The sequence below is a fragment of the Talaromyces proteolyticus genome, assembly GCF_021365285.1.
Source record: "Talaromyces proteolyticus strain PMI_201 chromosome Unknown BGW36scaffold_12, whole genome shotgun sequence".
In the NCBI taxonomy this organism is placed as follows: Eukaryota; Fungi; Ascomycota; class Eurotiomycetes; order Eurotiales; family Trichocomaceae; genus Talaromyces; species Talaromyces proteolyticus.
The window spans coordinates 699,093-719,987 of record NW_025764288.1 but is presented as its reverse complement, the minus strand read 5'-3'; the positions used below and the strand labels follow the sequence as shown (position 1 = coordinate 719,987).

General features: G+C 50.2%; 8 protein-coding genes across 8 annotated transcripts; 4 read left to right on the top strand and 4 right to left on the bottom strand.

Moving 5' to 3' along the window:
• Nucleotides 1-331: 331 nt before the first annotated feature.
• Nucleotides 332-2,252, bottom strand: BGW36DRAFT_431905 (long-chain fatty-acid-CoA ligase; the record flags this gene model as incomplete). Its single annotated transcript, XM_046221052.1, has 5 exons — nt 332-681; nt 731-1,440; nt 1,502-1,541; nt 1,594-1,851; nt 1,907-2,252. The coding sequence occupies 5 exons, from the start codon at nt 2,250-2,252 to the stop codon at nt 332-334; spliced, it is 1,704 nt and encodes a 567-aa protein (XP_046067448.1).
• Nucleotides 2,253-2,635: 383 nt separating this feature from the next.
• BGW36DRAFT_304907 (carboxyl transferase) lies at nt 2,636-4,638 on the top strand (the record flags this gene model as incomplete). The annotated part of the gene is made up of 8 exons (XM_046212024.1): nt 2,636-2,819; nt 2,881-3,007; nt 3,061-3,128; nt 3,191-3,261; nt 3,307-3,617; nt 3,670-3,920; nt 3,981-4,074; nt 4,122-4,638. 8 exons carry the CDS (start codon nt 2,636-2,638, stop codon nt 4,636-4,638), a joined length of 1,623 nt encoding a protein of 540 aa, XP_046067447.1.
• Nucleotides 4,639-4,936: 298 nt separating this feature from the next.
• On the bottom strand, nt 4,937-7,345 carry BGW36DRAFT_400649 (carbamoyl-phosphate synthase L chain, ATP binding domain-containing protein; the record flags this gene model as incomplete). Its single annotated transcript, XM_046218650.1, has 2 exons — nt 4,937-7,100; nt 7,152-7,345. The coding sequence occupies 2 exons, from the start codon at nt 7,343-7,345 to the stop codon at nt 4,937-4,939; spliced, it is 2,358 nt and encodes a 785-aa protein (XP_046067446.1).
• A 609-nt stretch (nt 7,346-7,954) lies between these two features.
• BGW36DRAFT_305081 (acyl-CoA dehydrogenase/oxidase) lies at nt 7,955-9,474 on the top strand (the record flags this gene model as incomplete). The annotated part of the gene is made up of 5 exons (XM_046212036.1): nt 7,955-8,128; nt 8,181-8,490; nt 8,550-8,777; nt 8,837-8,926; nt 8,987-9,474. The coding sequence occupies 5 exons, from the start codon at nt 7,955-7,957 to the stop codon at nt 9,472-9,474; spliced, it is 1,290 nt and encodes a 429-aa protein (XP_046067445.1).
• Nucleotides 9,475-9,537: 63 nt separating this feature from the next.
• Nucleotides 9,538-11,984, bottom strand: BGW36DRAFT_51093 (fungal-specific transcription factor domain-containing protein). Its single transcript, XM_046222384.1, has 6 exons — nt 11,831-11,984; nt 11,628-11,772; nt 11,493-11,569; nt 10,956-11,440; nt 9,989-10,902; nt 9,538-9,918 (listed from the first exon to the last, which is right to left on the bottom strand). Exons 1-6 carry the CDS (start codon nt 11,884-11,886, stop codon nt 9,601-9,603), a joined length of 1,995 nt encoding a protein of 664 aa, XP_046067444.1. The 5' UTR covers nt 11,887-11,984; the 3' UTR covers nt 9,538-9,600.
• A 693-nt stretch (nt 11,985-12,677) lies between these two features.
• On the top strand, nt 12,678-13,366 carry BGW36DRAFT_305324 (uncharacterized protein; the record flags this gene model as incomplete). The annotated part of the gene is made up of 3 exons (XM_046212058.1): nt 12,678-12,787; nt 12,838-13,114; nt 13,148-13,366. Coding segments are annotated over 3 exons (606 nt in total), but the record flags the coding sequence as incomplete, so codon positions are not given.
• A 1,974-nt stretch (nt 13,367-15,340) lies between these two features.
• On the top strand, nt 15,341-17,076 carry BGW36DRAFT_400646 (putative 4-coumarate-CoA ligase; the record flags this gene model as incomplete). Its single annotated transcript, XM_046218649.1, has 5 exons — nt 15,341-16,401; nt 16,473-16,617; nt 16,665-16,768; nt 16,842-16,932; nt 16,981-17,076. 5 exons carry the CDS (start codon nt 15,341-15,343, stop codon nt 17,074-17,076), a joined length of 1,497 nt encoding a protein of 498 aa, XP_046067442.1.
• A 1,150-nt stretch (nt 17,077-18,226) lies between these two features.
• Nucleotides 18,227-20,880, bottom strand: BGW36DRAFT_327681 (putative origin recognition complex subunit Orc4). The gene is made up of 3 exons (XM_046212758.1): nt 20,687-20,880; nt 19,120-20,630; nt 18,227-19,071 (listed from the first exon to the last, which is right to left on the bottom strand). Exons 2-3 carry the CDS (start codon nt 20,581-20,583, stop codon nt 18,442-18,444), a joined length of 2,094 nt encoding a protein of 697 aa, XP_046067441.1. The 5' UTR covers nt 20,584-20,630; nt 20,687-20,880; the 3' UTR covers nt 18,227-18,441.
• Between the last annotated feature and the right edge of the window lie 15 nt (nt 20,881-20,895).

Genomic DNA, 20,895 nt, shown 5'->3' with positions numbered 1-20,895 from the left:
GATATTGGAATAATCGATATTACACTCCCTATGTCTCCACATGCAACATGAACTCCGCTGGGCATGCGATTCCCCGGAATGCGATCCCCCGGATTGCAACGCGGTCCGCGTTGTGTTTTACTGTTTTACCGTTTACCGATGGGCCCGAGGTTTCCCCACTTATACTGTTACTAGCTTAGTACGAGTAACTTTCCTAGTACCTGATTGGCTATCACTCGCAACTATATTACAGTACTCTGATTGGCCGACTTTTCATTTTTATTTTATACCTCGTACTGTCTTCAATGAAGTTCAATCTCGCTGGAATACAGTGATAAAATTAATGGATTATCTACAATTTCGCCCTAACGCCCCCTACGCTCTTTATCAATTTCCTAGCAACATCTCGCAGAATATGCTTCTGATACTTCCCACTGCCCGTCTTGGGAAAATCCTCACCAACACCCACATCGCCCACCCACCAGACATATTGCGGCGCCTTGTGGCTGCCCATGGTCTGTTTGGCCCAGCTTCTGATTTCGGCGTTGGGCGGTCTTTGCCTTGATAATGGATCATGTCGTAGAAAGCAGCCAACCACCTCGCCATACTTCTCGTCCGGCACGGCGACGACGCAGGCTTCGCTGACGCGGGTGTGCGCGAGGAGACGCTCTTCGATCTCGACTGGGAAGATGTTCTCGCCTCCTACGCAGAAGTTAGATTATGTTTTCAAATTGGAAGAGTATTGACTCACCCCTGATGATAATATCCTTGATCCTCCCCGTAATAGTGCAGTAGCCCTCCGAATCAATAACACCTTCATCACCCGTATACATCCACAAAATCCCATTTTCATCGCGCTTCATGACCTCCCTCGTCTTCTCTTCATTCTCCCAATACCCCTTCTGCAAGGCATATCCACTCGTGCAGATCTCGCCCCGCACGCCGATCGGTACAATTCTGCCGTCGGTATCAATTATCTTCGCGCTTGTATGCGGCATGACCTTGCCGACAGTCTTCAGCCGCCGCTCAAGCGGGTCTTCCACAGCTGTCAAGAACGTGACGGGGCTGGTCTCGGTCATGCCATATGCAATCAGCATGCTGCGTATATTCATCTCCTCCTCAAGCTGCTTCATGATGACCATAGGCACAGGCGAGCCTGCGGCAAGGCCGGTGCGGACAGTCGTGATACTGATGTTTTTCCTGCGGTTTGCTTCGAGTTCGGCAACGAACATAGTCGGTACACCCAGGAGCGCGGTGCATTTATATATCGCTACGGCGTCGAGTACGAGGTCTGCGTCGAACTGCTCGGATGGAAATACTATCGCGCTGCCGTGTGTGAACGCACCGAGAAAGCCCATCACGAGGCCGAAGCAGTGGAATAGCGGTGGCGGGCAGCACACCACGTCGTCCGGGGTGAGCAACATTTTGTCGCCGACAAAGCGGCCGTTGTTAATCAGGTTTCTGTCGGTCTTAGCTTTACTATTTGTATAGTTTTACTCTTTCAGGATTGCGTAGTACATACACATGCGTCAACATCGCGGCTTTCGGCGATCCAGTCGTTCCTAACATATCAATCAGCTCTGTGCCAACGTAACAAAAAATGAGTAAGCTTACCAGAGGTAAATTGCAAATTAAGCAGGTCGTCCGGTTTAATAGCTGTCTGTCTCTGTCGCGCCAAAGCCTGGTTTCCAGGTACAGAACCCCGGTCCACAAACGAACTGTACGATGATACCCTCGTTGACGTGCCAGATAGGAAAGACCCTGAAAGAAGAACTATTTCTTTGACTTGGTTTTCGCTGTCGCGGACAAGTTTGACGTGCTCTTCTAATGACTTTTTCCCGATTGACGGCGCGATACATAGCATTTTACACTCTGAGCTTATCAGCATCGTTTCGTCTGCCCACGACGTAAATGAGATCCTACTCACTGGAAATACTAATAGCCCTCTGCAGCTCCTCTGGCGAGTATGTGTTATTCAGCACGACAACAGAACAACCCGCATAACCGCCCGCGAGGAATATCTCGATGTACTGGTAGCAATTCCCCGCAAGAACGCCAATGCCATCGCCCGGCTGCAAGCCCGACTGGTAGAGCGCATTCGCGATACGGTGACTGCGCTCGGCCAGTTGGTTGTATGTTCTTTGCACATTTTGTTGTGGGAACACAACGGCCAGCCGGTCACCGTAGGTTTGTGCTTGTTCGTCGATTAAGGTGCCGAGAGTCTTGTGCCAGAGTGCCTGGTCGCGGGGGCCAGATGCGAGGGATAGCGCCATTCTGTTCTATCCTTTGCCAACCAGCCAGAGCGAAAAGAAACTTGTTTGTCGCACAGCAATTAGAAGTAGATTCAATATGCGTGCTGATATGGTGCTACATTACGCCAAGTCACTTACTCCCCAGATGCAGCTATTCCTAATATTTTCCTAATAGGGAAGTGATAGACACGCCGTGCATCGGGCCGCGAGACGGACGCGGTCCGGCTCTTCCACTTGCTCCAAGCTTGTTCGGTGTATTGTTACCGCGGCTCGTTACTAGCCGTACTTCTCCCCACCGGAAAGTCGTCGTACCAGTCTGTCTGCTATTCTGACGGTCTATATTATTCTATTCAGTCGGCTCGATCAGTACTCAAAGTTTGAGCCATCTGTAGAATTGATGCACCATGGCGCAGACAAACGCATTCCCTGTCATCGACTCAAAAGTAAACCTCCGCTCACCGCAATTTGAAGCGAATGTCGAGTCGTGGAAGCCTATTATCCAGAAATTCGAGGACGCGCTGAGGACGACGGCTGGTGAGGGTACGCAGAAGTCGCTATCGAGGCACCAATCGAGGGGGCAAGTGCTTGGTTTGTCTCACACATTATCTCATTAACATCATCTACCCCAGAACTGTCTGACGATATATAGCACGAGACAGAGTCGCGCTCCTCCTCGACACCGACTCCCCATTCCTCGAGCTATGTGCTTTCGCTGGGTATAACCTGCCCGAATCGTCACCGTCCGCGAGTCTCGTCGCTGGGATCGGTACTATCAGGTCAGTCCTTTCCCACATATAGCTACATACAACGAACTGACCGGACTCGTCAGTGGCCGAGTATGCCTCGTGCTATCACACATCCCAACTCAGAGCGGGGGTGCGTGGAATGAATTTACAGGTATACCCTCTTATTTTATCAAGATAGACATATGAATGTTGCGAATCTAATTTGTTCGTCAGTGCAAAAGCAAAACCGCGTCACGACCATCGCAACGGAAAACCGTTTGCCTATTGTAGCTCTTGTGCAATCAGTAAGCCGTCCCCTATCTCTAGCATGAATTTTGCTGACAGAACAGGCTGGCGTGTTCCTCCCCCAGCAATTCCGCGTGTTCCACCCTGGCGGACAAATTTTCCGCGATCTGGCCAAGCGCACTGCCGACAGGCAGCATTCGTGCGCCATTGTCTTCGGATCGAGCACGGCCGGAGGCGCGTACCATCCTGCCCTTTCTGATTACACTATCTTCGTCGAGAAACAGGCACAGGTCTTCCTCGGTGGACCGCCTCTAGTCAAGATGGCCACTGGCGAGATAATTGACGCCGAAGAACTCGGCGGCGCTCAGACGCATGCGAATATCACTGGTCTTGCGGATCAGTTGGCCACAGACGAGTAGCCCTGCCCATATATGACTGTTGTGGTACATCTGCTGACAAACTGGTAGATTCGACGCAATCCGCAAAGCACGCGAGTGGGTGTTTTCTTTGCAGCCGCAGACGCCGCCGGTGCGAGACATCAGCCAGGTCCTGCCCCCTCGCTATTCAGTTGAGGAATTACTTGCCATATCCAATCCGGATATCCGCAAGCCGTTGGACATGAAGGAACTCGTCTTGCGTATAGTTGATGACTCGAGACTGTCAATTTTCAAGCCGAACTTCGGACCGAATCTGCTCACCGTTTGGGCACAGATCATGGGTATGTCAATACCATTACTATCCCCCCCCCTCCCAGAGCACTGACAACTGACTGCGATAGGCCACACTGTCGGCATCATCGCCAACCAAGTCCCCGTCATCCACCCCGACGAGGCGTCCAAAGGCGCGCAGTTCATCCGGCAATGCAACCAACAGTATGCATCTCTCATCCATCCTGAAATCACTGCTGAAAACGTTGTAGAAACGTCCCGATCATCTTCCTCCACAATGTAACTGGTTTCATGGTTGGCTCCAAAGCCGAACACGCGGCCATCATCAAAAGAGGCGCGCAGATGGTATCTGCCGTCAGCTGCTCCAACGTGCAGCATATTGGCATCATTATCGGTGCATCCTACGGCGCCGGTAACTACGCCATGTGTGGGCGTTCATATCGTCCGCGCTTCCTATTCACTTGGCCCACTGGACGCTGCAGCGTGATGGGCCCGGATCAGCTGGCAGGCGTTATGAGCACGGTCAAGCTTAACAGTGCGAAGGCGAAGGGCGTTGCTCTGACAGAGGAGGATATTAAGGCCGACACGCAGAAGTTCCGCGATGAGGTACAGCGTGACAGCGAGAGTTATCGCACCAGCGCGGCGGTGCTGGATGATGGTGTTATTGACCCAAGGGATACGAGAGATGTGTTGGGCATGTGTTTGGATGTTGTCACGTTAGATGGCGTGCAGGGTGCCGAGGGACATCGTGCGCTGGCGAGGATATAGATTGTTTAGCTAGACTTATATTTTTGTAATATCAATTGGTGTTGACTATAGACGGTTGAATCTACGTATCTGATATATCCATCATATTCCGTGATCGGATAAACAATATATGAAGAGATTCATGTAGCGCTTGAGAGATCGGCAGCATGGGTTGGGTTCACAAAAGCACATTTAAATGAGTCTATCTACATATACCGTTCAAATCGGGAAAGGGTACGTATAGGAGAGGCTTCGTTGGAATTCTACCTAACTAATAAAAAATACACTAAAACAGTTCAATTGAAATTATAAAACTAATTTATTCTATCTCGCACAAAACAAATCCCTCATTAACAGCATCATTCTTCTTAACCCCCGTTTTGAACACCCCATCCGCCGGCGCCGAAATATTCATCTCCATCTTCATACTCTCGACAACAAGCACCACATCGCCCTCCTTGACCTTCTCGCCGTCCCTTTTTAGCACGCTGAGCACCTTGCACGGCATCGGCGCGCTGACAGCTTTCAGACTAGCTTGGGACGTCGCTGCAACCTGTCTGATGCTCTCGCAGTACGATAGCAGGTCGTAGTATTTCAGCGTGAACCATGTCCCGAAGCCGAGGACGTGGGCGTAGATCTCCTTGGGTTGAGCGACGGATGAGAAGCCGCCTAGTTCGGTGTTTTTTGTGGAGAGATACACGCGGAATGCTCTTCCGTCGACTGTCACGGTCAGCGACGCGTTGACCCATGGCTGCGATGTCTTGCCCGCTGAGAGAGCAGTTTTAGCCTGTGAGATTTCGATCGCGTGTGAGGTCAAGTCTGCTGGAGTTGGGTTGCGCAGCGCGTCGCTGATGGCATTGTATTGAGCTGTCACTTGTGCAGCTGCGGAGGGTTTCCTATCCTGCGATGCAGGCGCAATGGGCAGCGGCTGTAGTTTCGCGCGGATGACCGACTTGTCGTTCTCGGTCTTGTCATTCCATTGCACGAGCAGGAATAACTGGCTCTCACCTGCGCCCGTCGTAATAACAGCAGGCTGGCCGCTCACCGGATCGCGACGCTGGTTTCGGAAGCCAGGCCGCACAAGCTTGAAGTGTCCGCTCTGCTTCAACGGCGGGATATACTCTGCAGCAGTATGCAGGAACACACTAGGTATTAATGCCAGACTCCGCCGTAGAGCCGCAGGAACATCCACATAGGGATCCGACAGCAGCTTGGGCAGATTCGTCGGGATAAAAGCCGTCGTATACGCCGGGTCTTGGAACCCCGGATGTAACAGACAGTTCTGCAAAAAGCGCTGGTTCGTCTTGAGTCCGATGCAAATCGTATGGCTCAGCGCGGTAATAGCTTTCTGAATCGCCATGGCGCGGGTTGGCGCCCACACGACGATTTTCGCGATCATCGAGTCGAAGTGAATGGAAATCCGCGAGCCGGTTTCGACCGATGTCTCGAAGCGTGTGTCTTTCAGACCGGGGAGGGCGACGGTGGCTGTTTGCCAGAATCGCACGGTGCCGTGTTCGGGGAAGAAGTTACTCTGAGGATCTTCAGCGCAGAGTCGGCATTCGATGGCGTGCCCGTTTTGAGGGATGTTGTCGAGTTGCGGTAATGACTTGAGATTTCCGCCGGCTGCGACATAGAACTGCAGCGCGACGATATCGAGACTGGTGACTTCTTCGGTGATTGGGTGTTCGACCTGGAGCCGCGTGTTCATTTCGAGGAAGTAGAAACTCCCGTCTGATACATCAAACACAAACTCGACCGTTCCCGCATTCTCATATCCAAGCAGCTTACCCACGCGAAGTGCGGCTTCGCTCATTTGCTGGCGTTTCTCCGGCGTGAGGAAAATCGACGGTGACTCTTCGATGACCTTCTGATGTCGTCGTTGGATCGAACACTCTCTATCCCACAGCGAAACTACGTTTCCATGGCTGTCGCCGATGACCTGGAACTCGATGTGTTTCCCCAGTGCGATGTACTTTTCCAAAATACAGTCTCCACTGCCAAACGACCGGGTGGCTTCAGACTGCGCGCTGAGAAGCTCTTCCTTCAACTTGGCCGCCTCATGCACGATGCGCATGCCGCGTCCACCACCTCCGGCAGACGCCTTGAGCATGACGGGATACCCAATTTTCGCAGCAGCTTCCTCCAGCACGGCATTATCCTGACTGCTGCCAGTAAACCCAGGGATGAGCGGCACATGGGGGTCGTGCTCGCGGAGGTAGTCTTTGGCCATACGCTTGTCGCCCAGCGTTGACATGGCGGTGGCCGAAGGCCCGATGAAAATGAGCCCTGCATCTCTGACAGCATCGGCGAATTTGGCGTTCTCGCTGAGATAGCCATAGCCTGGATGAATTGCGTCTGCGTTGGTTTCTACTGCGGTTTTGACAATCAGTTTGATATTCAGGAATGGATTGCCGCCGGCCTGGTTGATAGAGCCGATATTGATCGCCTCGTCGGCGGCGCTGACATGTCGCGACTTTTCATCCCTGCATTTTTCAGCCAAATTCCTTTCGATTCAAGGTGGAAGCTGAACTTACTCTTGTACATAAACCGAAATAGACGTTATATTCAGCGTCCGACAGGCCTCGATAACACGGTACGCAATCTCACCACGGTTTGCGATCAGCACGCGCTGGATCTTGGGCTTGCCATCGCTGCCGACGGGCAATTGGGCGACGAACAATGGCGGGCGCGCAGGACACGCCGTGCCTGTGTCGGTTGTTTTGGGCATGTTGGGTCTGAAGCTGACTATACTATGACCCAAAGTTTAGGATACTTCTACTATTATATCAATTCTATTCCTCGCAGCAATTCTCAGCCAATCGGCCTGTACCCGCGCAACGAGCCGTTGCTGCAGCTACTCGCTAGCTCGAGAATCAATATCGGAAATAATCACGACGAGTATGACAGATGGAAGAACGCAATTCAGTTATCCACGCTCTTCTCGTTGTGTAAGGAAGATGGGATAGTCTGATATATCTAACTCCTCCACATGCGCAAAGGGCCTAGGTAACTTGGTTCCCTATGCCGAATAACTGGACAACAGCACAGCTTCTTTTCCGGGGAACCGACCCCGCATTACGAGCAGGTGGGCCCGGTCCGGCCCGGCCCGGTTTTGTTGCTGACATTCCGTGCCCACTGCGATTCAATACGGTATTATACTATTAATACGCCTGGGCGGAGGACGGCGGGCGATCGGCGTAATAATTGTAGATTGATTAATTATTCGATCGGGTTTTGACCTTGTGAGAACATATCACGAGCAAGCTCTAAAGAGTAGTATATAGTAAATACTTGTACTTGCCGGGACCGATCATTTCAGACAGCAGAATCAGCAATCATGGCGGCCGCAGTCCCTGCTCCCTTCTCAGATCCTATCTGGATCTCGCGCGGTGCGAGCCCGTACTACAACGAGAGCCATCGCCGGTTGCAGAAAGAAGCCAGGGAATACGTCGATACATACATCAGTCCGTTCTGCGAGCAGTGGGAGCGCGAGGGCCATGTCCCTGCCGAAGTATTCCTCCTCCCTACCTATCAGATGTGCAGTGACCTGATTGATCTCAAAGGCAATCAAACGACATTCCGATCTGGGATATATGGCTGTATCGGTCTACCCCCTCGCCACTGAGTTCCTGGCAGACACCCGTCTCCCCGGCGGCATCAAGGCGACCGAGTGGGATGGCTTCCACGATCTGATTGTCATCGACGAGATCGCGCGCTGTGGATATCTAGGCGTGATTTGGGCTTTGACATGCGGTAATTCGATCGGCGCGCCGCCGTTGATCAACTTTGGCACGCCAGAGCAGAAGAAGAAATTTGTCCCAGCAATTCTCAGTGGAACATCGAGATTCTGCCTTGGCGTCACAGAGCCTGATGGTAAGCTATTATTCCCACCAATCTCGTACTGCAACAACGTAGTAATTCTTTGATTTTAGCTGGATCCGACGTCGCCGGGCTCACCACAACCGCCGAGCGCCGCGGCGACGTGTACATCGTCAACGGTGCGAAGAAATGGATCACAAACGGCATATTCGCCGACTACACGACTGCAGCTGTTCGTACTGGCGGCGACGGCAGAAAGGGCGTGTCTGCGCTGATAATTCCACTCAATGCGAAGGGCGTTACGCGCCGGAAGATTGAGAATTCCGGCGTTAGTGCGAGTGGTGAGTTCTACTTCTCATTTAGCAAGACCCTATGACGGTTTCTGATGTAGAATAAATAGGCTCTACGTATCTCGAGTTCGACGATGTCGAGGTCCCTGTTGGGAATCTGCTGGGTCGGGAGAACCACGGGTTTGAAATTATCATGTCAAGTACGGCCTCTCTCTCCAGAACCCACACTGTCAATTAGTCTTGTTCTAATGCGAATTCAGACTTCAATCATGAGCGCCTATGGCTCGCCTGCACCAGTCTGCGCATGGCGCGCGTTTGTGCCGAAGACGCCTACAACTACGCCTCGACCCGCGAGACCTTTGGCAAAAAGCTCATCACCAACCAAGCTATCCGGCATAAGATTAGCTCGATCGGACGCACGCTCGACTCCGCGTACGCGCTGATGGAGCAGTTGGTCTACATCATCGAGGAATCCAAGAAAAATGGCACCGACGCGCATATTGGCGGGTTGATCGCGAATTTGAAGGTCCTTGCCGGAAGGACCCTGGAGCATGTCAATCGCGAGTCGCAGCAGATTTTGGGTGGTGCTGGGTATTCGAGGACCGGGCGGGGCGCGAGGATTGAGCAGATTAGTCGCGATGTTAGAGTTATGGTTGTTGGTGGTGGGAGTGAGGAGATTTTGACGGATTTGGCTGTGAGTCAGGAAGAGAAGGCCGTGAGAACGCTGGCGAGGAGTGAGAAGCTGTAAATGCTCAATCGACATGTATATTCACCAATATGTCATTATTTTCGTGAAGCTTGGTTTCGACGCCTAAATGGTAGTCATAAAAATTGATGTATATAATACAACACGAAAATCTCTTTTCGCGCTCATTCAAACCAAATACGAGTCTGGTCTAGTCCCGTAGTGCATATAATCGTCACCTTCCCTATAGCTACTTTGCCCCAATGGCATGCTGAAATGGCTGCACATCAGATCTTCAATCAAATCCCAGTGGAAAATCCCACTCAACTGCGACGGCGTTCGTCGGAATGGGGAATCAGTACGGTTTGCGTCGGTCAGCCAGCCATAGTCTACTATCCGCCACAGCGCGTCCAGATCATCGGACTCGATGTCATCGTCGGCCGATGATGGCTTGATGAGGTTTTTGGCGACAGATTCGCCGACGTCGAATTCTCGGAGATCCATGGCCTAGAATAGAAATATATGTTAGTGTATCATGCTTGTTCACATTATTAACGCGAGCGGAGTGGAAGCATACCATTCTCGTGTGCATGCTCCAATACTGAGGCAATTCGTCAAGAAACTGAAGACAACTAGAAAAAGACCGCAGAGACCGAGCTTTAATCGCCTCGTCTGTCGAAAACTCGTATAACCGATGTATAGAACTAGCTACTACAGCAAAGTACCCCAGAAAACTTGCGCGCGCACAACACTGCGTTATTCGGACTGTGTTCAGAATGATAGTGAGCTGCTCGGCATCGTCTAGACAGCTCTCAAGCGCATGTCGCGCAAAGCTAGGGGGGACCGTTTTCCGATAATGTTTGAAGTCGTTGTAGAGTGTAAATGGGTGGTGCAGTAGGCAGTCGCAGAGATAATACAATGCTCGACACCATATGTAATGCGCGACTTTTTGTGTATCGTATCGCGATCCATTGTGAAATCGGCTGTGGAGGGTTTCCGTCAGGACATCATTTCCCGTCCCGAGGAGACCCTCGAAGCTATACAGAATGAATTTTATTTCGGCAAAGTCACTGCGAAAGTCCCATGGTGGGAATGAGTTGCTCGCGTTCTGTTGCAGGCTATACCGCACCACGCGCGCAAGGACCGAAGACATCATGATCATTAGCGAGAAGTCGCCGAGATTCATGCATCTCCCCATATCGGGGAGATCTTTGAGTACAGATATCGTCGGGGTCTGTTCTGAGGGTTGCGAGAGGAATTGCTCGTCGCTGCAGGGCAGTCGCACAGTGCAATCCCGATCGAGAATGGTTGGGGCGCGCCCATGACTACAGGAAACAAAGCGGTCGAGTAGGTAGACTGACCAGAATACTCTGCGGTATTCTTCTTGCTGCCAAGGCGGCATCATCTGGTCGGGCTCTGCATTCAGCCGCATTCCTTGTGCGAATCGCACAGCAAGGCCGATCTTGACCCAGCCGAGGCGGTGCTGCCCGCCTATACATACCCTTTTAGCGTCAGGAAAGAGAAATATCAAGCAGAGAACCCACCAGTAAAATCAACAATTGCCAGTAAATTAGTCGCCTGCACCACGTATATATCCAGCCCTTGCTCAGAGGAGAAAACCTGGTGAAGTATGATATTCCAAGCTCCCCGTGCATATGTTTCCATGGCTTCGCGGGTCTGTCCCTCGAAATATGGATGGGAGGAGTATCTTACTGCGGTTGCGGCGAAAGCCAACAAAACGTATCTAGGGAGAGCCCCCTCTTGGAGACGCTCTCGGAACTTTGACTCGATGAAATAGCAGTATGGCTGGTTGTGGCAATAGGTAAAGTACACGTCTGTTAGAGACTCAAGTACAGACATGGGTGGCCCCGAGTTGAATTTGCTTTCTGGTGACAGTTGCACTTGCGCTCTTGATGAAGACTGTGTATCTGTTGGCATGGAGTACGAGAAACCCCGTCGCATATTCGAAGCTTGCGTGCTCATTTCATTCAGCAACGACTCACTACTGCCACTGCTATACCCCAGAGTTCTGGTTCATTTACTAAGCTTCTTACTCGGACAATCTGGAATGCCATACATACGGTGAGAGAGCATTCTGCGTGGCAATGCCTAGCTGCGTCTCCAGAAAGGCGACGCGATGTGCTAGGTCCGTCTCCGGCTGAGTAGCAAGTCAGCATCAGCCCAGAAATAATTGCGATAAGAGCATCATGAATTACCTGGCGCGATGATAATGAACTCGTGTCAGCATGTCGTGCGAGCTTTTTCATGGGCGGCGCTCCAGTCGCGTATTCGCAGGGCTGGCCCAGACGAATGCAGAATGAACAAGCGGGCTTCTCGCCGGGACAGCGAGTCTTCTTCCTCCTGTCAATGGTGAGTCCAGTCATCTGCAAGGTGTAATAGTGGTGGAGGAGATGCTTACCGGCAATTATCGCAGGCTTGCCGAGCTCGCTTGGGGAGGGGCTCGTCAGCCATCATACCCCCTGTCGCGTCTACCCTCTAGATAGGACCTTATCACCTAATCTCGTTGATCGACTGAGTTGGCGAGGCATGTACAATCGCGCGACACCAGGCCAACTCATGATGTGACAAGACTAAGCCAACATTTGCCATTTCGTTATTCAAATCTGGGGCTACAAACGAGTCGACTGTGATTGGCCATTCGCTGCGGGGCACAGCTGCGGGGGCGATATTGCTCGCTGTAATACCGGAGTTGTATGTGCATTCTGTAAATTTCCCCCTAATATATGCTCTTTTTAACAATTTGACATGCACTGTCTTATGGTAGCAGTCCTTGCATATAGCTGTCCTACTTATATTGTTGTCTTATTACCTTGGACCACACATATATTCTATTGGCTCGGCACATCCTCGGCAGCCCTATAAGCTCGGTTGTCCACGGCCGAGGAATGGATACCTATGGATGGTGGTGCAACTTACAAAAGAAACAGGACAAATAATAACTTCAACCCTTTGCAACTTCAGAATAAACAAACCGTAGCACCAATTAATACCGATCGATCAAATGGTACCGTCTAATTCCGACTCGCTATATTCCACTAGCACATGAGCACCTAACATCTTCGGTGAGTGAGACAATCTAGTCATCTAACCGCTATACCGTCTACAAACTAACGGCGTCTCAGTCGGGAAAGTTGTTTTTGCACAGGCGGCGCTGGGTCGATATGCAGCGTGCAGGTCAAGGCTCTTGTTAGTCTGGGCGCAAATGCGGCGATTATCGGGCGTCGCGAGAATGTGCTCGCCTCTGTCGCGCGGGCAGCCGTGTTATTGGCATTTCGGCCGATGTGAGGAGCATCGACTCGTTGAAGACTGCCGTTGCGCGCACAGTGGCTGAACTCGGCCGCATCGATTTTCTGATGTAGGAACCCTATATCTAATTTCCGAATTAGGCTTAGTATCGTTATACAGTGCTGGAGCAGCAGGCAATTTCCTGGCTAATTTCGACGATCTGTCCGCCAATGCGTTTAAGTCTGTCATCGACATCGATCTTCTAGGCAGCTTTAATGCAAGCAAGGCGTATGCCGAAGAACTCAAGAAGAATCGGGGACGAATTATCTACCTTTCTGCCACAATGCACTACATCGGCTTACCGCTGCAAACCCACGCTGTAGCTGCAAAGGCCGGCGTGGACGCTTTGAGCTCGCAGATGTGTATAGAATATGGGCCGTACGGAGTGACTTCTAACGTGAGTTTATTTGTTTTTAACATTCTCTTCTAGCAGGCTCATAACATGGCCAGGTTATCCCCCCCCGGCCCGATTGCTGATACCGAGGGCGTCAGCCGACTCAGCGACACAGCAGGACTGGTGACTACTCAAAGGCGAATTCCGCTTCAACGTTTCGGCTCGGTCTCGGAAATAGCAGATGCAACCGTATTCTTATTCAGTGACGCGGCCAAGTATATTTCAGGGGTAGCGATCCCAGTAGATGGCGGATAGTGGCATATGTCGGGCACAATGACGGGCCGTGAATATCCGCAAATGGTATTGGAAAGTGCTAGTCACAAGCTGTAAAATACCATCTTCTTTCTAATGCATGTACTCTCTAATTTGATCCATATCTTACGTGTATAATAGCATGGGATATCATATCCAAAGGACGTCCGGCATTGTTTAATATTGTTAGATTTAAATTAGATGTTAGCTCTATAACCCATTTTGTTTTCGGTCGACAATACTTCCAAAGACTTGAATCCATCATCTCAATCCATGGTTGTGGTATGGACTTAATCCCAACATTGAAATCTAATGGCCCTCATTTGGTAACTATAACTTTTCAATTTAAGCTAGTGATACTATCTTAGAACTGTCAAGATTTAGACCTCTTGTCGACGGGCACTCATCACATCGACTAATCACACTGACTCTATTACACAAGATCAATTTCTGAAATGATCTTTTTCAGATATTCCACTCCTCCAACCTCCCCCCAGGTATCACTCACCGTAGCAGCAGTCGTCGCGCACGCAGCGGGCATAGTAGAACTGCGGTTATCACCATCTTCCCACTCGACATCTCCATCGCTATCGATGCGGATGAACTTGTACTGAAAGCTCTCCCTTGCAGGAAAACCGATCGTCACAAACCAGAGATTGCCCGACAACGTATAGTTGAAGCAGTGCTGAGACTACCAGTCCCTGTTTTTAGATAGATTTGACGATCTTATTCCTAAAAGTCCCCAAAGTAGATCACTAGGAGTAGGCTATAAGTATCTGTAAAGTAGTTTAATTAGTAGGCGATGATGCTCCTTGTAATCTTGTCAATGGTGTTAAATAGAGTGATTGGATTATAGGCCCCTAGAAATACTGAAGGCAATACCCTATCTAGAGGTAGTAGTTAAAGAGCGTGACAGCAGGAGGGCTAAGGGGGTTGCTGCCGCCTGGTGAACCGTTTAGAATGTTATTACGGCCTGGGGCCTTCTCAGCACCTGGTTGGTTGATAGCTTGTTCGATTTTATATATAGTGATTAGGGGATGTGTAGAGACGCCAGATAGAAAAAGTCCATTAGATTGTTGAGTAGAGTCTTCAAAAAGGGTGGGAAGAAGGCCTGAATTAATAAAGCCGTCTTCCCCTTATACTAATAAACAGGTTGCATATTAGGGCCCTTGCGTGGGGGAGTATATAATTAATAAGTGGTCCTATTCTTTATCCAGCGAACCAGTCGTTAGATAGTCTTATAGGCGCACTTTTTTCTTTAGGCGAACCTCCATAACCTGACATCGCTCATGCGATGCATAAAATGACTAAAGCCAACGAGCCAATCAAACCACACAGTTAAGCCAAGATTGACTACTCATACTCTGTACTCATACAGCACAGCGCTAAATTATTAATTAGTTCATCAATGCCCAAGGTCTACGGACGCTTCAGGGAACTCCGCACGTCTGTGGGGGTGATTGGTGGAGTGGTGACTTCCAGTATATACAAAAACCGATCGAAAGGCTGGCAGAGCTTCAGCATGGCTCACAAAGGGCCTCGGCGTTGGCGGTGATTCTGATGGAGCTTGATCAAAGGTCTCTCTATGACCGGCATAATCTGTCTTGTTATGAACAGAGGCTGGCTAATAGTAGTTGATCATAGATGATGAAGTGGGGACGGAATGTGAGATAGCATTATTTTTAAAGCGCATACTTCCCTCCCCTCTCCCTGTCTGACAGATGGGCTGCTTCCATATCGTGATTTGACCCTGGTCTGTCCCTACGTATGTAATTGTGTGTTTTTGCCGGCTCTCCCTCACCTTTGTTATCTTGCCTTACTGGACCAGGGGGGCTCTGATTCCTTGTTTCTTTATTTGCCTGAGGCTCTTTCTCACCCCTGTATATTAGCCAACTGCTCGTTGCTTCTTGCATTGTTTGTCGTTGCCCAGTTTCAGAGTTCAGGGCTCGACGGCCCAAAGGCGTAGACATAGCAAAAATGCCGTTCAAATCCCGCTGGGAGATCGAGGTTCCAAATACCCACCTGGCTTCCCTCCTATTCACCTCTCCCACCCATCCTCTGTCCAAAACGCATCGAAGCTTCTCGGAGGCCGCTCGCCCGGACACCCACTACTTCACCACCCATGATTTTCGATTATGGTGTCAACGATTTGCAGCCGGGTTGCTCAAGTCCGGTCTCCAGCCGGGAGATCGAGTGCTTCTTCTCTCGGGGAATGATATCTTCTTCCCCGTGGTCTTCCTGGGGGTAGCTATGGCGGGGGTGGTCTTTACTGGAGCCAACCCCACCTACGTCGCGAGGGAGCTGGCATATCAGTTACAGGATAGCGGTGCAACCTACCTTATATGCGCCGAGGGTAGTCTTGACACGGGTATTGAGGGCGCCAAAATAGCAGGGTTGGGTCTGGACAAGGTCTTTGTCTTTAACGATGCTATTTATGACGGGAAGGGTGAAGGAAAGAAAGGATGCAGGGACTGGGGCGAGCTGATCGCATCCGCGGAGGAGGGAAATGCATTTGCTTGGGATCCTCTCTCGACTCCAGAGAAGGCTAGCCAAACCCTTGCCCTCAACTACTCGAGTGGCACCACAGGAAAGCCCAAAGGGGTTGAAATTTCCCACAAAAACTACTGTGCCAATATGCTGCAGTATAATCACTTATTCTATATGAGTCCTGATTGGAAGGAGAAAGAAAAGCGCGCAAGATGGTTGTGCTTTCTCCCCATGTACCATGCATTGGCGCAGAATATCTTCATTGCAGCTGCATTGAACCGCGGGGTACCGGTCTACATCATGCCGCAGTTCGATTTCCTGAAGATGCTCGAGTACACGGAAAAGTTTCGCATTACCGACTACATCTTGGTGCCGCCCGTGGTGGTTGCCTTAGCCAAGCACCCAGCGGCGAAAAGCGGCAAGTACGACCTCAGCAGCGTGGAATTGATTGGGAGTGGAGCTGCCCCGTTGGGACGAGATGTGTGTGAAGAGGCTGAGGCTCTATGGCCGCCTGGATGCATCAACGTCAAACAGGCGTGGGGAATGACTAAGTCCTACGTCTCTCTGCTTTCACTGGTTAACGCGTTGGCGAAGAATACGCACCGCTAACTCGAGAATCCAGGACTACGTGTTCAGTTTTGGGGTGGAGCCCCAATGATATCAGTCATTCGGCTTCGGTTGGAGAGCTTAATGCAAACTGCGAGGCGAAAATCATGGATGATGATGGCGTGACGGAGTTGGGGCGGAACCAACGCGGAGAGCTCTGGGTTTGAGGCCCAAATATCATGAAGGGCTACTGGCATCTCTGCATTAGGAGCTGATCAAAGTGAAAGGCAACCAGGTTGCCCCAGCAGAATTGGAGGCCCTTTTGTTGGAACACCCTGCGGTTGCTGATGTTGCTGTTATTGGAGTTCCAAGGTACGTTCTTGAGGTCTGATCTCGACCGATGTGGGGTGATTTGAGAGCTAATGCAGGCATCTCTACTCAATAGTAACAATGATGAAAGCCCTCGCGCCTATAATGTGTTAAAACCTGGGCATAGCGCCACCGCTAACGATGTTATTGCCTTCATGGATGGAAAAGTCTCTGCAATCAAATGAATCACTGGAGGAGCAATTTTTGCGGATGAGATCCCAAAGAATCCATCAGGCAAAATTTTGCGAAAGGTTCTCCAAGAACAGGCCAAAGAGGAAATGCAAACAAATGGCGCTGTTGCAAAATTATAGCTCTCCTTTCCCAGTTGTCACCGGGATGGTTTGCTTTTTTCTGCTTGACTGCGGCTCTGTTCGATGATAGGTTGTCAGTCGGCACAGCCAACATGATGGGCAATGTACTCATTATTTGAGAGGCGTCAATTGGAATTTGAAATATGATATTGAGTTTGCGGAGATCGATGGCTAACGAGGCACGACCGCTTCCTTGAGACTTTTCCATCTATCCCGTACCTGATTCCCCTTGTAGCGGCTGGGTATGATGCCACATTATACTGGGCGAATCCGAAAATACAGCCCCAACTTTCGCGGCTCATTAAACCCAGAAGATCACCAATCTATAATCCCAGTCGCTACTGTCACTGGCAAGATGCAATATACAATTTTCACGTTAGACAATACATACATATGAGCGATGGTACGTCCACTTGTTCTTCTCGTGTTAAGCATGGCACAGCGAGTCAACGCGGCCAGTAACCCCAGCGCGATGAAAATTAGGGCCCTGACGTTTGCGTGAAGATTTTGACTAAAATACTCTAAACACCACCGCGTGTCATATAAAACACCTTGGGCGACAGACTTTAATGCGGTTATGGAACCAAAGACTAGTTGAGACTGTTGTGGACAAGATTTTGGGTTTTTATGGCACTTCATCAAGTACGCGGACCCTTGTTAATCTTCCGGGTTCATTAGCCCATAGTCTGGTATGAATCGCTCATTCGTAGACGTGTAACCCCAAGTTCGTCCCGTTGAGCGATTGCGTACGTACAGAAATATATCTTGATCACAAAGAATACTCCACGCTGTGACGGCCCGGGCTGATCTCAGGTCTGATGCCTGCCTGTTCAGGCAGCAGCTGGCGATGTTATGTGATTTGAGCGTTTGCACACAATGGCAAAATACCAGAAAGCCCCTGTAGATTAATTTGATTGTTATATCAACCCTTAACACAGTTAGTAATAATCATAATGGATCCAGGTCTGTGACAATGATCTCCCCTGTGACAATCTATATAGTCATGGATAGGTACGGGGGCTGGAGTGAGCATGGGTGGTGGTCAATTGCACATGTGGTGGGGGGTTTAGCCTCCAAAAGTTTGAAATTGGATGGGGATGAAACGAATCTGTTATATGTACATGTACTATACGTGAAATTCTAGGTGGTTGGGCGGGCCATGATTGAAAGGGAGATATCAATTGATATCTTGGGTAGGTTGGATATTTCATATATTGATTAAGTTACAGGTATATACTTAGCTATGTTGTATATCCATGGTATTGAGGTACGAGGTATTCGGAAAGTATATACCATGCTAGACACTGATAATAAACATACATATGATCCCGCTGCAAGGATACATAATTAGAACGATTTCCATGATTAATCCCGCCACCATCGTCCCAACGAGCCCCCTCCACCAACCATATCAGTCACCTCCTCATAGCTGACTTCCACGCGAAACATCTTCCCATCTGTTGTGCCATTGCCTGATCCGAGAGGAACTACTACGCCCCAACTCACCAGCTTCTCCCATGCTTCTCGCGAGACGTCACGCCCCCAGACTCGTCCCCCAGTAACAGCCGCCCCCTGCGCGGCGGCGCTGGCTTTGGCGGACGTTAGGAGCCGGACGTACTCTGTATATGCAGCCGGGAAGGAAAGGGCGAGAGGTGCGGTGTCTTGCGGGTTGGAGACGTCGAGACCAGGGTCGTAGATAGCTGTTAAACGCGTGGCCGCCAGAAGTAGGGAGAGGGGTAAAGATGTAGAACTGGTAGACCCGGTCATGGATGACGCAAATGGGAGAGGAGCCGGGTCAGGGCAGGCGAGTGTGTGTGATGTGAAGCTTTGCGGAATTGGGATCTCAAGGGAGATAGCTTCATCGTTGAGGGTGTAGGCGCTATGATGTAGGGTTGCAATTGGCAGTAATGCGCTAGAGAAGAAGTCTTTCACGGACTTGGTTTGGTTGTAGATGCGTCGTAGATGTGTTTCGAAATCTTTATCAGCCCACAAGCCCTATGCACTTGTTAGTGGTTATTGATGATACTTGGAGGATAGACTTACTTTTAAGAATGATTTCCAGCCATCAAGCAGCTGCGACCGTATACCTGGTTTGAGCTGACCGAGCTCGCTATCTTGTACCTCCCCATCCTCAATATCCAGCCCGGCAAGACACGCTTCAGCGAAGCTCTCAAATGTCTTTGCGGATGGCAAAAATACATAACGATGGCTAAAACGACTCTTCACTCGCTTCTCCAAAGCCTCCGTCACATCAACCTTTGTTGTCAGGCCAAGGACAGCCAGCGGCGCCTTGCGGGCTTGAGCAATGTCGAAAAGATTGTACAGAAGGGTTTGACGGGGATGTGTGGCGAATAGATCGAACTCTTCAAGAACAATTACAACAGACTTTGCAGTTGCGATGCCATTCACATTTCCAGAACCGTCAAAGAGCTCCTCCGGATGCGACAACAGCGCCAGCAGTGTCGCCATGGTATCGGCATAGCTATTGATTTTAGAAGCTTCTTCTTCTGTATTTGTTTCGCGACCAAGCTGTCTCCAAATTTCTCGCAGTGCGAGCTGGTCATTGGTATGGAAGAATCCATTAAGACGGACGACGTGGAAGTCGTCATTGTGGTCCTTGGACAAGGATGAAATGATCGATTCAACCATTGCTGTCTTGCCACTTCCTCGAGAGCCCATCAAAAGCATCGAGTTTCCCTCTCCAGCGGTGACAGTCTGTTCGACCAATTGATACACTTTTTGATATTCCGCATCTAAACCTTTCAATGGCACCAGCCTCGTCCCATTCAGTTTCTCAAGAACGAATCTGCTGAGCATGCGCACTTCCTCGCGAAAGTGAGGGTCGCATAGTTTGTAAAACTCTTCAGCGTATTCCGGCAAGGAAACTGCTTGCACTTGTTCATCTTGTGTTTCAATTTCCTGAACCAAATCCTGTTGTAGTTGTGCAGCCACCGGGTCATAGCTATCATCCATACCCCCATTCACATGCGGCAACATCGTAGGGCTTTCCGTCGTATCAGGAGTCGGTTCTATATCCTCCTCCTTTTTACTCCTAACAGACCTTGTTGACCTTTTCCGCAACAAGACCCTGGACTCAGGTGACATCTCATCTACCGACACATCCTTGCGTGCGCTGCGCGTACCTCTTGCAGACTGGGGTGTCTTTGAAGGAGTTTCGCCTGTCTTTCGAGACTGACGTCTTTTGCTAGTGAATACCTGCTCTTCGAATCTCTGTGGCGCCTTTCGCTGTCTCCCACTTGCTCTAACGCTTTTGGACGGGGTCTCCTTGTCTTCCAGCTCAGCTGCTTCTACCGCTGTAGACCGTCGTCGAGAGGACTTGGATGGAGTGGCAGCCGGGGCTACGTCGGCTTCGGATTCATCGATATCCATTGGGTCTTCATCTTCGGCCGGAGGTGTCTCCGGGACTTCGCTGGATGCTATGCCATCCTCGTTGTCTTCTGCTGCGTCGGAAACCCTTCTTCTTTTGACGGCTCGAGACTCGACCATTTTAAACGCTACGTCGATATAGGGGTATGACCTTGGTAATTTCGAGTCTAATCATTAAAAGTTAGCGAAATATTCAAATTCTCTGGCCATCAGATAAGTATACACAATGAAGAGTAAGCTTCGTTGATGACCGAATCGAAGCTCCTGTGTTGCGGGTTGGACTGGAATTGTATCGCAAAGACGAAGTAAAAACAAATAAATAGAGAATTATTCTTATCAATTCAATGCATCGTCAGCTTTAATCAGGTCAAGAATTATTGCATCGACGTAAAGCCGCGAGGATTCCTTGATGTCTTGTTCTTGCAGGGTCGA

Excerpts from the sequence above, each read along its gene's own strand:
- BGW36DRAFT_51093 (XM_046222384.1), bottom strand. The coding sequence starts at position 11,886 with ATGATGGCTGACGAGCCCCTCCCCAAGCGAGCTCGGCAAGCCTGCGAT. Across the intron at positions 11,773-11,830 it reads CAAGCCTGCGATAATTGCCG|GAGGAAGAAGACTCGCTGTC; the intron begins GTAAGCATCTCC and ends CACCATTGACAG. Across the intron at positions 11,570-11,627 it reads GTTCATTATCATCGCGCCAG|CCGGAGACGGACCTAGCACA; the intron begins GTAATTCATGAT and ends CTTGCTACTCAG.
- BGW36DRAFT_327681 (XM_046212758.1), bottom strand. The coding sequence starts at position 20,583 with ATGGTCGAGTCTCGAGCCGTCAAAAGAAGAAGGGTTTCCGACGCAGCA. Across the intron at positions 19,072-19,119 it reads GCTGGAAATCATTCTTAAAA|GGCTTGTGGGCTGATAAAGA; the intron begins GTAAGTCTATCC and ends ACAAGTGCATAG.